We start from the raw sequence: 13825 nt of genomic DNA, 5'->3' as shown, positions 1-13825 counted from the left end.
TGTTTTCATCATGTGACTTCTTCCAGTGTTTTTTCAAAGGCTAGGGAAAATAGGTAAATGGTGTGGGAACCAGATACCCATACTGTTGTTCTTATGTAATTGTATTAACAAAGGTCCATCCCGACAGACTATCTTTATAAGAACCCCTGTAAAATTTATCAAGAAGGCGGGCTTCCAAAAACCCTGTCTTCAGGTGAATGATTGACAGATTTGTATATCACTTTAAGTAATCTCATTTCAGACTACCAGTATGTTATGAAATAGCCATGTAATTCAAAATTATGCCCTGTGCAGTAGACAAGTTATACATGTAAAGTACAAAATCTGGCATGGTGCTTTGATGTTAGGTAGAATAATTAATAGCGATTAAATGATTAAATAATTAAGGTTGTAAGTACCTCAAAAGTGAAAGATTTAAACTCTTGCTCAAACTTTCCTGAATGAAACTTTCAAGCATTATCTTACTAAATCAGCGATAAAAATCGGGGGGTCACCGTGCAAAGTTTGGAACTAGTGAACAAAATTTACCAACATTTGGCACTATTTGAAATTCAAAATGGCTGCCATTCTTGTGTTAACTCTATGGGGGAAAAATTAAATTTTGGTTTCTCCAAAAACTAAAATGCTGAAAGTTTTTCTTTCTCCAAGAGCTTTAAAATGAGCCCCTAAAAAGTGGTAGATCAGAAAAAAATTGTAGAAATTTGAGTCCAACTATCTGTCTGTGAGGCGCATTCTACCTTTAACAGGTAAATAACTAAGGCGTGAAGAATGAACATTTTGAATATTCATTTATTCTTCCGTTAATAATAAAATAGGTTATATATTTCAGTTTTTATGATACTAAAAATAGTATTGCTATGTGTACAAATATTCATCAAAGTTAAATCTGTATATTGCAAAAGCTGTCTGTACAAATTCATGTAAATGTATAGGCAAGGAAAGGAGGAAAGTTCAACAAATAAATATGAAATATAAATAGGATAAAAATAAATGGGAAAAAATAATTAGATATGCTGCACCATGGCATGATGTGAAAAATGAAACACATTCTGTTGTTTGATTATTATTAGAAATGTAGCTAAACTCAAGATGGACACACATTAGCCTGCCTGCATATATGGGTCACTTTATTGGCAAATTTACAACTAAATTTATGTGCAAAAGAAACAATACCAATCAAACTGGGCGGGAATGGAACTTGCCCATTATTTACGATCTCTTGACTTTAGGTGCATCAAAAACAGCAATGCAAAAATTACTCTTGAATATGATTCTATGTTGAAATGAAAACAAAATACGACTGTAAAAGACTACTATTTTATCACAGATACTTATTCTGAAACAAACAAACAAATAAAAAACAAACAGCAGTAGTACTGATTGTATAATCATTTAGACTTATTTCAATGTATACATAATTGTGTGTATAAACATTTCCAATATCTACAAAGACTCTATAGTTAGAAAATTGATTCAATACGCTGACAAAAAATACGCCAAGGTTCACATTCATTAAAATTATCATATGAACATGCCATACACTTTGTAACGGCAACAAAAGCACAATATTTGTTGTTTCTGACTGATACTTGAAGATGAAATTTTGTGGCCTATGACCCGAGTGGAATGTGACATTTGACCTGAGTGCAGTTTGAATTTTTATCAACATTTCATTACATTTTTCTCATTGTCTGCTTGAAGACTGCCAACTCTAGTTGGGTCTACCTAAATTCATTCCACAGCAAACATAAATGTACTTATGTTGTCTGCTGCATAAGTTTATGTCTATATTCCTTTTATGGTCAATGAGTAAGCTGACTTTGTAATGTCCACCATGTATTTGATCCAATAGTTCCATGTGCCATGAAAATCTTACAAGTGTAGCTCAGAACACAAGTTCATACATTCAAGTCATTATGACTAGAGTTAGTTGATGAAGTTTGCTTGTTTTTCTCCTCTTTAAGTCTGTCTGCTAGGTGTGGACAAACTTCTTCTAGAACTGTGACAAAACCATCAAATGCACCGGCACCTTTGGTCAAAAGAATTCCAACCAACTGTCGCCTTTGACCATGAATGTGTTGTGAAATGTTTGTGATCTTGGCTTCATCTTCTTCAGAGTACACCTGAAAATAATATATAATATATAAATATATATAATATATATATTAACTTTTTTATATAATATATTAACTTGTTACTGCAATATCACTCTAGAAATCTAAATACTAAGTAAAGTCATCATAATACATACAACCTATGGAGTTTCATTGAAAAGTCAATTTCAGTATGCAATTCAGAACACTTTTGGTGCAATTAGAAGCTATTTGACCCATGACCTTACTTCAATTTTATACAAACACTGGGAAAACATGACACAATTACACATGTCATGAGTCAGACAGACAACCAGTTTTATGGAGTTATGTAAAATAATGTACACTTTGTACAACAATGTACACTTTGATGAGATACTGGTTGTGCATGCCTCAATACCGAAAGTCTGAAAACAATTCTGCGTACCCCAAATACTATTGTGCCACCTAAGTGAGTTATAAAAGTTTCACGCAGTCAGCCTAATTTCAACATGCCAGATTTCTACAGGTAAAACATACAAGATTACTAAACCAAAGTAAACTTTTCGGTTTCACATGAATTTAATGCCACAAATGCCTAAAAAGATGAAAAGATGAGTGAGTTATGCTAGTTTCATGAACAAAACAAAACTTTTTGCCATGACAGCAATTATAGTTGTGTTAAAAAAGTATTTCTTAGATCATTTTCTCAAACTCTTGCTGTTGTGAGAAGTCGACTTTTTACAAACAATGCATTTCAACATCATATAGCCCACTAGCACATGACAAAGCTACTTAAGGTAGCAAGAATTGCATAACATGATTTACCTACAAGGCTTTGTGAAACAATATTTAGTCTTTAGTTTACTGGTAAAATCAGACTTTAAAAGGTGGAATATTATGTCCATATAAAAAAGACAAGAGTTTGTATTCATCATACATCACATGTTTTCATATTGTCCTCTACCCACCTCGGAAAATACCCCTGCTGTACAATGTGATTTGATCATATTTAAATCAAAGTATTTTTTAAAGTATCTTATAATATAAGATGCTATCATTGTTTTGATATGACCAGTCATTCCATCAAATTTGCATTATGGCCCTCATACATCTATACACTAGTACTTCACCAGCAATTAAAATGTTTGACATTTATACTCTGTGACTGAACAAATACAGTACCTAATTTATATACAGACAGGAAAAACAAATAATGGTACAAGTTCACTAGCCTATTTCAGTGAAAATTGAACATTTAATTTTTCTAAAGAATCAACAAAGGAATGGTGCCAGCGCCAATCTTTTATTTCAAATATTGGTAAAGTTAGGATAGTTCAAAAAATTTGCATCTAGATCCCTGATTTTTATTCTTGACTTTGAAAGAGAATAGTTATGAGTATCCCTGAGGAAAATTAGAGCAAAGGTTTAGGCTTTCAATTTTGAGCCTAATATTACCCTAGTCCCTGTACTATATTGTATTAACAATGAGCCAGTCAAGAAAGTGTGCCAACACACGAGTTTGAACTTTATCAACCAAAATTCAGAATCACTCTTCTTTAAAAACTATGGCCTCATGACTTTAAGGTTTTGCTGTCATACTTACATCTGACATCCTGTCCAACACTTGTCTCACAGGCAGTGCCATTGACAAATTCAGGCATTAGTTTGCGCAGGATAGTTTTGTCATCTTCTTTCATACAGAAGGGTGTATCAACTTGAGGCATGGCTGAAACAGTACAAGACATACGCGTCAGACTTAATAAGTCACCTACTTTTAGTGTTCAGTTCACCACAGGAATATATATATATATATATATATATATATATATATATATATATATATATATATATATATATATATATATATATATATATATATATATATATATCATATGCACACATCATTAAAACAAAACAATATAAATTCAACCACCATATCAATTTGAACACAGGAATATATATATATATATATATATATATATATATATATATATATATATATATATATATATACACACATCATTAAAACAAAGCAATATAAATTCAACCACCATCTTAATTTAAACACCCTATTTTTTTTCTCAAAAACATAATTTATTTTACCCTAATCAGTTCGACCACCAATGGAAATTGCAACTTTCCCAATCTCTAATAATTCGACCAACCTATCATGACAAACTGTTTTATACATTTTACTTATGATAACATACACAGCACAATACAGTACAGAATATGTCTAAGTAGTGACTTCAGGAAAGTTGCCTTTATATTTTTCAATCATCCCAGATGGAAAGCATATCATTTATGAACTGTAAAAAAAGTTGAAATCCCTAATAATTCAACCACTAAACTTATTTTGACTTTGTTAATTTCCTGATAATTTATTTGATTATTTAAAATCATGATTATTTTCTACGGTCGAATTGTAAGGATTTTTATGGTAAAATAGATAGATAGACAGATAGATAGAAAGATAGATAGATAGTTACTTTTTTGAAACTATTTAGGGTTACATACACAAATCCTCCAGGATGCCACTGGACTCTGAAATCAAAATTGAATTTTCACTTGTTGGACGTGATGTCGTCACACTTGTACCATGGCCATCGTCATAATTGTCGCTGTCTTCATTCTCCACAGTACTGATTGGATAAAATCCATTTGATGTTATCGGATTGCGATGAAGCTCTTGTGGTCTACTGTCAGTTTGTTTGACAGTCAAATCTTCCATCTGTACAGATATCCGATCAGGGTCTGAAATGGTGTACATATGAAAGACCAACACTGTAAAACTTGTCTAAAAATAGAATGCACAGAGCATGGGGATACAATAAGATGTCTTCAAACAGGCCGTAGTATTTTGAACAGACAAGAACATGCACTATTGATACAGTTTACTCATATATACCTACTGATGATGTGAAAATACACTGGTTGTTTTCACATCGCAGAATTATCATTTGATTATGAAAGTTGTATCACCACTACAAATTACACAGCCTCCATGTAATTGCATGCAGTGTATCATTACCTCAGCCACGGCATGTCACAACACAGAGACCTTTATGTCATGTGATCGATTTGAAAAGGAATGAAGAAAATGACAAAGTATATATGCTACTCGCTAGGCTGTTCCATGCATCACCAACACTCCCTTCACACACTAACATAGGGGTATTCACTTTAGCACAACTACACATTATAGATTATACCAAGATGGCAACCTACTCTGCAAGAATTACCCTAAAGTGCAATCTTGCTAATTTTGTCTGAGAGTGATCAAATTGCTCTCAGGTCATCCCCAGGATCATCTACACCTAATTTCAAAGCAAACAGATGAACAGTTGTGAGGAGATGACTTTTTGACCAAAATTGCCCATAATAAACAATCTCTCTAATTTTGCCTGAATTTGAAATGAGAAGACTAAAACCATAATCAGGATCATGAATCATGTTTTAAAACATTTAAATTTATCAGAGTAGTTAATGAGAAGTAAAATTTTGGACTTGAAATGACAAACACTGCCTCAGCAAATTTGCATATTTCATCACAATGTGAACAAACCTAAACAAGGCCATCCCTTGGGACCTATATAACAGACATCCACTGGCTGTCTGACAAACAAAAGAGTTTTAAAAAACTTTCGACCAACAATGACAAAAACTGCCTAATATAAAAACCTATACATATTTCATCATAGGTTGTACAAATCTGCATAAGGTCATCCCAAGGGACCTTTATACCAAACACTACAGCCGTTTGACAAGCGGTTAAGAAAAGAAAGATTTTTAACCAAAAATGCTATTTCTTAGCACATTTACATATTTTTGACAACATCATTAAAAGAAAAACATGTCTTGCTGTATACCTATGACGCATCTGAACACAAAACAACAAGTTTGTAAGTACTTTGGTTCTATATTTGAGTGGATGGACATCCTCACATATATACAGACTGACACCGGACAAATACATGTACAAATAGCTTCTATAGACTATGTATATAATAAATAAAAACTAATGAAAAATGTAGGAAGTTGTTAAAAGCCAATAAAATCCAGGGTATCTATTCAGTCACCTTGTTCTATTTACTACAAGAGGGAGGAGATCTGACAAGATTGAAATGCAAACTGTTGGTAGTAGCAAATACATACCATTTTGGTGATTTTTCCCTGGACAGCACCGCTGCTGAATTCTCTTACGGCAGATCGCTTCTACTGCTACTACAACAATGACTAAAACTGCGGCAGCACAACTCAATCCAATTGCCAAAGGCAATTTTGTGGTTTCCTTCTTTCTGTCTCCATCTTGTCTTCTTGTGTCATTCGCAGAGGGCATTGTTGTGACAACACTGCCATCCACATTGTTTTCCGTCACACTGTGCGAAGGACTTGTCATTCCTGTGATAGAACACATTATAGTGGCCAGCTTAAAACAATGGCATCTTTACAAGCTTAGATATAACTGTGACTATAGCACTGATAAATTTGTACTCTACTATCCTCTTGTGGTTTATCAAAATTCTACTCAACAAAATTTGGTGGTTGAAATTAAAATCACTTTAACCCTTTCACCACCATGGTTTGTCCCAATCCATTGTTTTCTATGGTAAAGTTGGACCTGTATACAGAGAACTGGGGGTGAAAGGGTTAAGATTCAAGTGCTGCCCTCCCTCATCATAACCATTGTCTTCAGCTATCCATCCATCTATCAAACGAATGTGTATAACACCTAATATACAAAGTTTTACAATCCCCAGCACTTTGAGTGGTGGCGAGAATGAAAATGTTCCTGAAAGATGTAAGTCTTTGAGCGTCTTTTGTAGGTATTGACATAGGGAGAGGTTTTATGTCTTGGCTAGAGAAAGGGTTAAAGGACTAGGAGCTGCTGAAAGAATGAGCAGCAACCATAGTAAGTCAGATTCAATTTGGGTGTCTGCAAAAGGTATTTATCCTATGAACAAAGAGTATTTGATGAAGAACGAAGCATACTCAAGTTCTTGAGAGCATTCCACTTACCATGACGAGTGGTTACCAATGGTAGATAATCTCTTGTGGGAGACATTGATTCAATACAAATTTCACCAGACATAGAGTACTCATAGCCATTGACACAGTCGCATACACTGTCGCTGGTTCCATCAACACTGGCTTTTATCCTAGTATACTCATGCGCTTTATCACACAAATCAATGGGAAAACACCTACGGAGGGAATTCCAATGGTCCATGTAGTAACCCTCAGGGCAGGGCACACATATCCTGTCATCTTCTTTATTCAAGCAAAAGTCCTTTACCCTTTGACCTATAAGAAAGATAGAACAAAATGTAATTGATAAAGATACATTAATCTGGGTACCATTATGACATACAGGTGACAAAGATTATAATACATGTGACCACCAAAAACATCCAAACGATTAAGTTATAACTGAGGGTGCAATTTAAGACCTGTATCTGCCCATTTGGTATCTACCATTATATCTAAGACTTCTGGTAGTTTTGGGCATCAAAATCACTGAAATCTCTGCCTTACTGTCAAAACACTCAGACTATCATTTTTAAATTAAAAGCTCTTCATATTATTAATTGACGTAGTATGCACCTCGAAAGTGAAAGACTTAAACTTTTGCTCAAACTCTCCTCAACGAAACTTTCAACCATTCTCTCACCAAATCAAGAACAAATATAAGGGGTCATCATGCAAACTTTGGTACTAGAGAAACAAATTGGCTGACATTTACCAATATCTGAAATTCAAAATGGCCACCATCCTTGTGTAAACTCACAGAGAAAAAAAAATTTTCAATTAAAAAAAATATGGGTCTGAAAATTTTTCTTACTCCAAAAGCATTAAACGAAGACCTGAAAGGTGTGTAAAACTTACGAGTCCCAATAGCTGCAGTCCCCAACGGGCATTGCTACTTTAATTAATACTTTACCAGAGTTCGCGTTTACGCAAAAATCGTGCGTATTTACGCATTGAAATCGACTCTCTACGCATTTTTTCATCGTTATGCGTTATCTATACGCAAACGATAACACCGAAAGCACTCCCCACGACTGAGCTTAGGCGACAACCAGACGAAATTTGTTGCAACACATTTCTGTCAATCACTCATTTTGTGTGGAAAGTTCGGATTCTCTGGGCGTTGTCTGAAAAATCGGCATCGTAGTCCACACGTTATCACGTTAGGCACGTTATCATGTCAGCTGTGCCTATGAATTACGTTGCTAATTTTCAGGCGAGCGATAGTTTCTGAAAGTGAGTGATTGACAGAAATGTTGCGACAAATTATATAAATGCCAACCGTGCACGATCATCGCGTCTCGCTGTTCCCAAATTTTGATCAAGCACACATGCAGCATGGCGTCGAAGCAGACAAATCTGTTTTAATTTCTTTCAACTTTGAAAAATGATTCATTGGTAGAGCTCGTCGGAATCCCGATAAATTTTGAACACTGCAGAAGTGTCTGGATGGTAACTGGTCGTTCAGGCACCAAGTCGTTTCGGCCTCTCAATTTCCGGTCCCAAGTCACTTCGGCACCGCAACCCAAGACGTTTCGGCATCTGTGTTTCAATTTTTTTTTCTCAAACTATTTAGTAATTGACTGATCCGTCATATTCGTAAGCGTGACCTTTGCGTTCTGACCAGTACTTTATGTGCATTTTGTGTGAATTTTGCCGTGCTGTTTCCTCACCGCTTTCAAACTTTTGCCGTGTCGGCGGCTATTGATATCGATAAACTTGTGTCACAGATTTGAAATGATATGATTTTCTCACAAAGATAAGCATGTACGTGAATGTTAGTTGACACTATACTTTTTAGTACTTTCAGATTTGTAACATTACGCTCCAGCACTAGTTCCCACAGGTAGCCTTCAGCGGTGTCGAAACGTCTTGGGTTGCGGTGCCGAAACGACTAGGACTTGGGCCTGAAATTGGAAGGCCGAAACGTCTTGGGCCGAAACGACTTGGTGCCGAAACGTCCAGAAACCGTCTGGATAAGCTGCCATAACTCTAACTTTTGGGTTGCCCGATGTGTTTTGACGGTTGCATGTATACCCTTCGCTGTTACGTTTCAACATTGTTCAAGTTGTTCGTTAAACTGTTTTCATTAAAATAATGTTACATCGTACAATCCGAATATGTAGTGTAGGTTTATTCAACGGCACATTGTATTTTGCTGTCAGTTTTTTCATCAATCGAGTGCGGAAGTGAAATTACGCACTCAAATCCAGCCATTACGCAATTTTAGCAGACTAATGCGTATGCCGTACGCGAGTGATAAAAAGTCACCGCGAACACTGCTTTACACTGAGTCTTTAGGGAGTGTAAATTTTTGTGGAACGCAAACTTTCACTCACCTGGAGGGCAACAAATTGCAGCATCTTCCCTCATGTAGAAATTGTCTGTGTACATATTGGATTGCTCCTACCGAGAGGAAATATTACCAGCACTATGAAAGTAACCTGAGAGAACAAATAAGACAAGAAACAATAAGTTAGCGACGATGATTTGTTAGATAATTAGTTGGAAAATAAGTCACAAATGACTTGTAATAAAATAAAATAACGTTCCGAGAAAGAACGGCAGTAAAGGAACTTATTTTGATGCCATATTGCCATAAAAGTATTGTCTTTGCACAACAAAATATATTTGATCCATAAGGAGAGAAGTTGACTTCTATCAAATTTCCACTTAGTATACCCTCTCCTGCGACTTTCTCTATATTACCAAAATGAACCCAAATGTCAAGATTATATTATAACACAGATATTCTCTGAGTCTTTATGATGTGGATAGAGGGACTGTGATGATATGGTCGTGGAAGTGCCCCCAACCCCCAAAAACTTACAATTATAGACATGAATGATCCAAAATTCGTGTTTCAATGTGAGTTGTGCTGTTAAATCGAAAATCAATGTGTCAGTACCTCCCCTGCCTGCATACGTCCGTCTCTAACAATCACCAAATTTCTGTTTTTAACCAAAATTCATTACCAAAATATAATGAATTTCGCTATAATACACAACCTATGACAACCAACGAGTGTGATCTGGCATACAAGTATCGATCAGCACAGTACCCAAACATGAATTACGTACGCGTACGGTACATGTATTATCTATTCTATATAAAAGTTGGCCATTAGCATTATACAGATATCTGGAGAGAGCATTATAACCATATGATGGCAAAACAAGATGAACCTGAGACTGGGGGAGAGAAATCTTCAATCACTTACTGAGAGTGTGAGCGACCTCATGAACTGCATAACGGTGGTCAGCTTTAAGGCCCTAATTGTTACTGACTGACGAACTCGCGGAAATGTAAGTACAATCATGGACGTTTAAACGATGAGAATCATGGAATAATGTACAGACGAATCAGAGATTAACCGGTTCGTACCGGTATTTCATGCCGTAATTCATTTTATATGTCCTCACCGTCCAGTCCGCTGTATCATTGCGCTTGCGCATATGCATGTCCTTCATTTCACAGGTTATCAATATCACGGTCAGTGACCGTGTCGATTTTGTCGATGGCGATCGTGCTGTCACATGACATGACATCATTCGTCACGCCTTGCAACGTCACATCCTGGGATACTCAATAGTTTGTTTTCTGAACAGATGTATTTGGGTGGGGGCGCGCGCGCCGTCAAGGACTCGGACACCCTCTAGCTTGGTTCGAATTATCCACGCCGCACTGCTGCCTAACCGGGCAATATCTGTGTGGAGATTGCCAAAGTTCTATATCGATTGCGCTCCGGTCAAGATTCATGGCGACGACCATTGACCCTAGCTGTCACAGGCTCTAGAGTCAATGCAGGCGAACCGCTAGCCGCACTGATACAATAAAATCGTATCAGTGGCGGCTAGCGGTTCGCCTGCATTGACTCTAGAGCCTGTGCTAGCTGTTGTGGGTCCATAGCTGTGGTGTTTTCGGACGGGATTTCCGCCTTTTACGGGCTGGTTTTGACTTTTACTATTTTAACCCCGCCACCACAGGGGTTAAAAATCTTAAAAGTCAAAACCAGCCCGTAAAAGGCGGAAATCCCGTCCGAAAACACCACAGCTATGGACCCACAGCCCCGGGCCCACAGCTACATTGACCCGAGCCCGATTGACGCACCGCTGCGATAATACAGCTATATGTGGACTGGATTGTAAGTGTAGTTTATGCTGTGAGTTTATGCTACGTTCCGAGGTTCTGATACGTATAGCTACGTATCAGAAAGTTGGAACGTAGCATTAGGGCCTATACGTAATTAAACTCACAGCATAAACACAAACTACACTAAACTATAATTTACTGTATATATATATATATATATATATATATATATATATATATATATATATATATATATATATATATATATAATATCGAAGTATACAGATGTCCTCGGGGGAATTTACAGTGCTCGATGTTAAGCAGAGCATTATAAATAAACAAATTACTTCAAGTACAAAGTAATGAAATTATTCTATAGATTTCGTTACTTTGTACTTCAAGTAATTCGTTTATATGTATATATATATATACATATATATATATATATATATATATATATATTAATTTACAACCTTTGAATTACGTTCGATAGTCAATAATGACAATGACCAGACCTCTGCCAGTACTAAAACGACATCCATCGGAAGAAAAAGTTTTCCCCAGGACCTTGCTTGCACCATGTCTCAAAAGGTTGAACACTTCTTTTGTGTAGTTATGCCACAGGGAACCCAGGATAAACCAACAAAACAAAAAACAACCAAATATACGTTAACAAAACAACCCACAAATCAAACAAAATAAGCAGACAAATAATAAATAAATAAATAATCCAACAAACACCCAAATAAATTAATAAATAAATGATAAATATAAGAGAAAACAATAAATTGAATAAGAAATTGAATAATTGACGGAACGACACATGAAACATATTCAAAATGCTACGTACGTACGTATCACTACCGACTAGATACTCCCCATTACTTGCTGCACTGGTCGAGGTCTCTATTTCATGAACAGCGACGAAGCCAGCGCGCAGCCAGCAGTAGAATGGTGCAGGGAACCAGATTACGTTATTGTCCTCGTTCAAAACGAGGCAGGGGAATTCCCTCTTTGTGCACAGCTAGTGCAGTGGTAGATAAGGGGGCGTGGATAATTAAAACACGCGCACGGCAAACGTATCTTCGGCGTTTAGGGAGCGTTCAGTTATTACGGCCGGGGGTAGGTAATAATATTGAATAACTGTGTTCAGCTTTACGCAAGCAAAATGGGGGGTCATGGAATTATTGTCATCTTAAAAGGGGGTCATCAATTTTTTGGTGCAATTGGTAGGGGGGTTCACTTATTTTGGCTGACTCTGTGCAGGGAGAATTTGTCGGCCCATCCCTGGCCATAATAACTGAACGCTCCCTTAGGGGGGAGGGGGTTTGGCTGTATTTCGATTACCGTGCTCAAAAATCACACTACCTACATGTTTTTATATCAACATCTCACTCCACGTTTTATTGTATCGCAAAATATCACGCTATATTGTTTGGCGTGTAGGCCTACATGTGCCAGGTGCAGGGCCGTGGCGGCACTTGCAATGTTCATATAACATATTCTTTTGACATACATGTGGTTTAGTGCACGGTGTAAACTAACGTAACAACTATTATGGATGCATTGTTAATTACTATTTATTTTTTTAACCATACTGTATCCATAGAAGATATAGTGTGTAATAAAGTAATATGTAATATATTCTTTTGACATAGATGTGGTTCAGTGCAATAATAATGTAAATAATTTTAAAATAATGTAACTACCATTTTGGATACATTGCGTTATTGTCGAGTTGGCGCTGAACAAAGATTGATTTTAGAGGGCGTATGCCTGTGTTGGTGGGGAGGTAGAAAGAAAGAAGGTCCTTCTTTCTTTCTACCTGCGGATGCGTGATTTGGTCGAGTACTTCCGTCTGTTGCTTCTCCACTAGGCACAGGCGGCCCAGACGTATTGAGTTTTTCTCACTGTTTTCTCTATCAATTCTTTTCCTTTTCTTCATGCTCTGACTGATCGGAGTACATAAAATGATTGTATAACCTAACCTAACCTCTTGACTCTTTTACACCCCATTACAAGGACGTTTATCTCTCATATACACATCTTGTAATTAATTAGTCAACACTACTAATTATGCTAATCCGCGGACTTATAAGGGATTTTCTTTGATCAGTCAGAGCATGAAGAAAAAGGAAAAAACTGATAGAGAACAGTAAGAAAAACTCAATACGTCTTGGCCGCCTGTACACTAGGTGATGGATGCTGTATGTTGTGGGTTGGAACCACGGGCGCTCCATAGCTGAGTAGTCTGCCAAGTAGATCGATTTTCGGCTTGATCTATCGATCTCGTAGTCGATATGCCCGCCACTGCAACCTTAATAGCATATTCACTACGGGATCGATATATCGAGCCGAAAATCGATTTATTTACGCAGACAACATGATCCAGCTAATGAGCGCCTGTGGTTCGAACCCGATTGAAAAAATGAATATTCATAGCGACGTAATTACCGATTGTAGGTATGATACAGAATGAGGCTTGATTGGATTTTCGCACTTCCAAACTTTCGTTGAGGAGGGGAGGGGGTTTAGGCCAAATGCACTTAGTTTCGATTACTATGCGTATGCTTTAACCCTTTGAGTGCTGTAATTTTTCCCACCAAAATTTCAGTGTAACATTTTACTGA

At 36.7% G+C, this 13825-nt stretch overlaps 1 protein-coding gene across 2 annotated transcripts; it reads right to left on the bottom strand.

Moving 5' to 3' along the window:
• Positions 1 to 805: 805 nt before the first annotated feature.
• On the bottom strand, positions 806 to 7375 carry LOC139137207 (uncharacterized). 2 transcript variants are annotated; one of them, XM_070705193.1, is made up of 5 exons: positions 7095 to 7375; positions 6231 to 6476; positions 4593 to 4829; positions 3679 to 3801; positions 806 to 2123 (listed from the first exon to the last, which is right to left on the bottom strand). In XM_070705193.1, exons 1-5 carry the CDS (start codon positions 7303 to 7305, stop codon positions 2113 to 2115), a joined length of 828 nt encoding a protein of 275 aa, XP_070561294.1. In that variant the 5' UTR covers positions 7306 to 7375; the 3' UTR covers positions 806 to 2112. The 2 variants fall into 2 exon arrangements, with proteins under 2 accessions (XP_070561294.1, XP_070561296.1); XM_070705195.1 differs by lacking the exon at positions 806 to 2123 and having other exon boundaries at positions 3677 to 3801; positions 4565 to 4829.
• Between the last annotated feature and the right edge of the window lie 6450 nt (positions 7376 to 13825).

Source organism: Ptychodera flava, chromosome 7, assembly GCF_041260155.1.
Source record: "Ptychodera flava strain L36383 chromosome 7, AS_Pfla_20210202, whole genome shotgun sequence".
Lineage (NCBI taxonomy): Eukaryota > Metazoa > Hemichordata > Enteropneusta > Ptychoderidae > Ptychodera > Ptychodera flava.
This window is presented reverse-complemented; position numbering and strand designations above follow the sequence as displayed.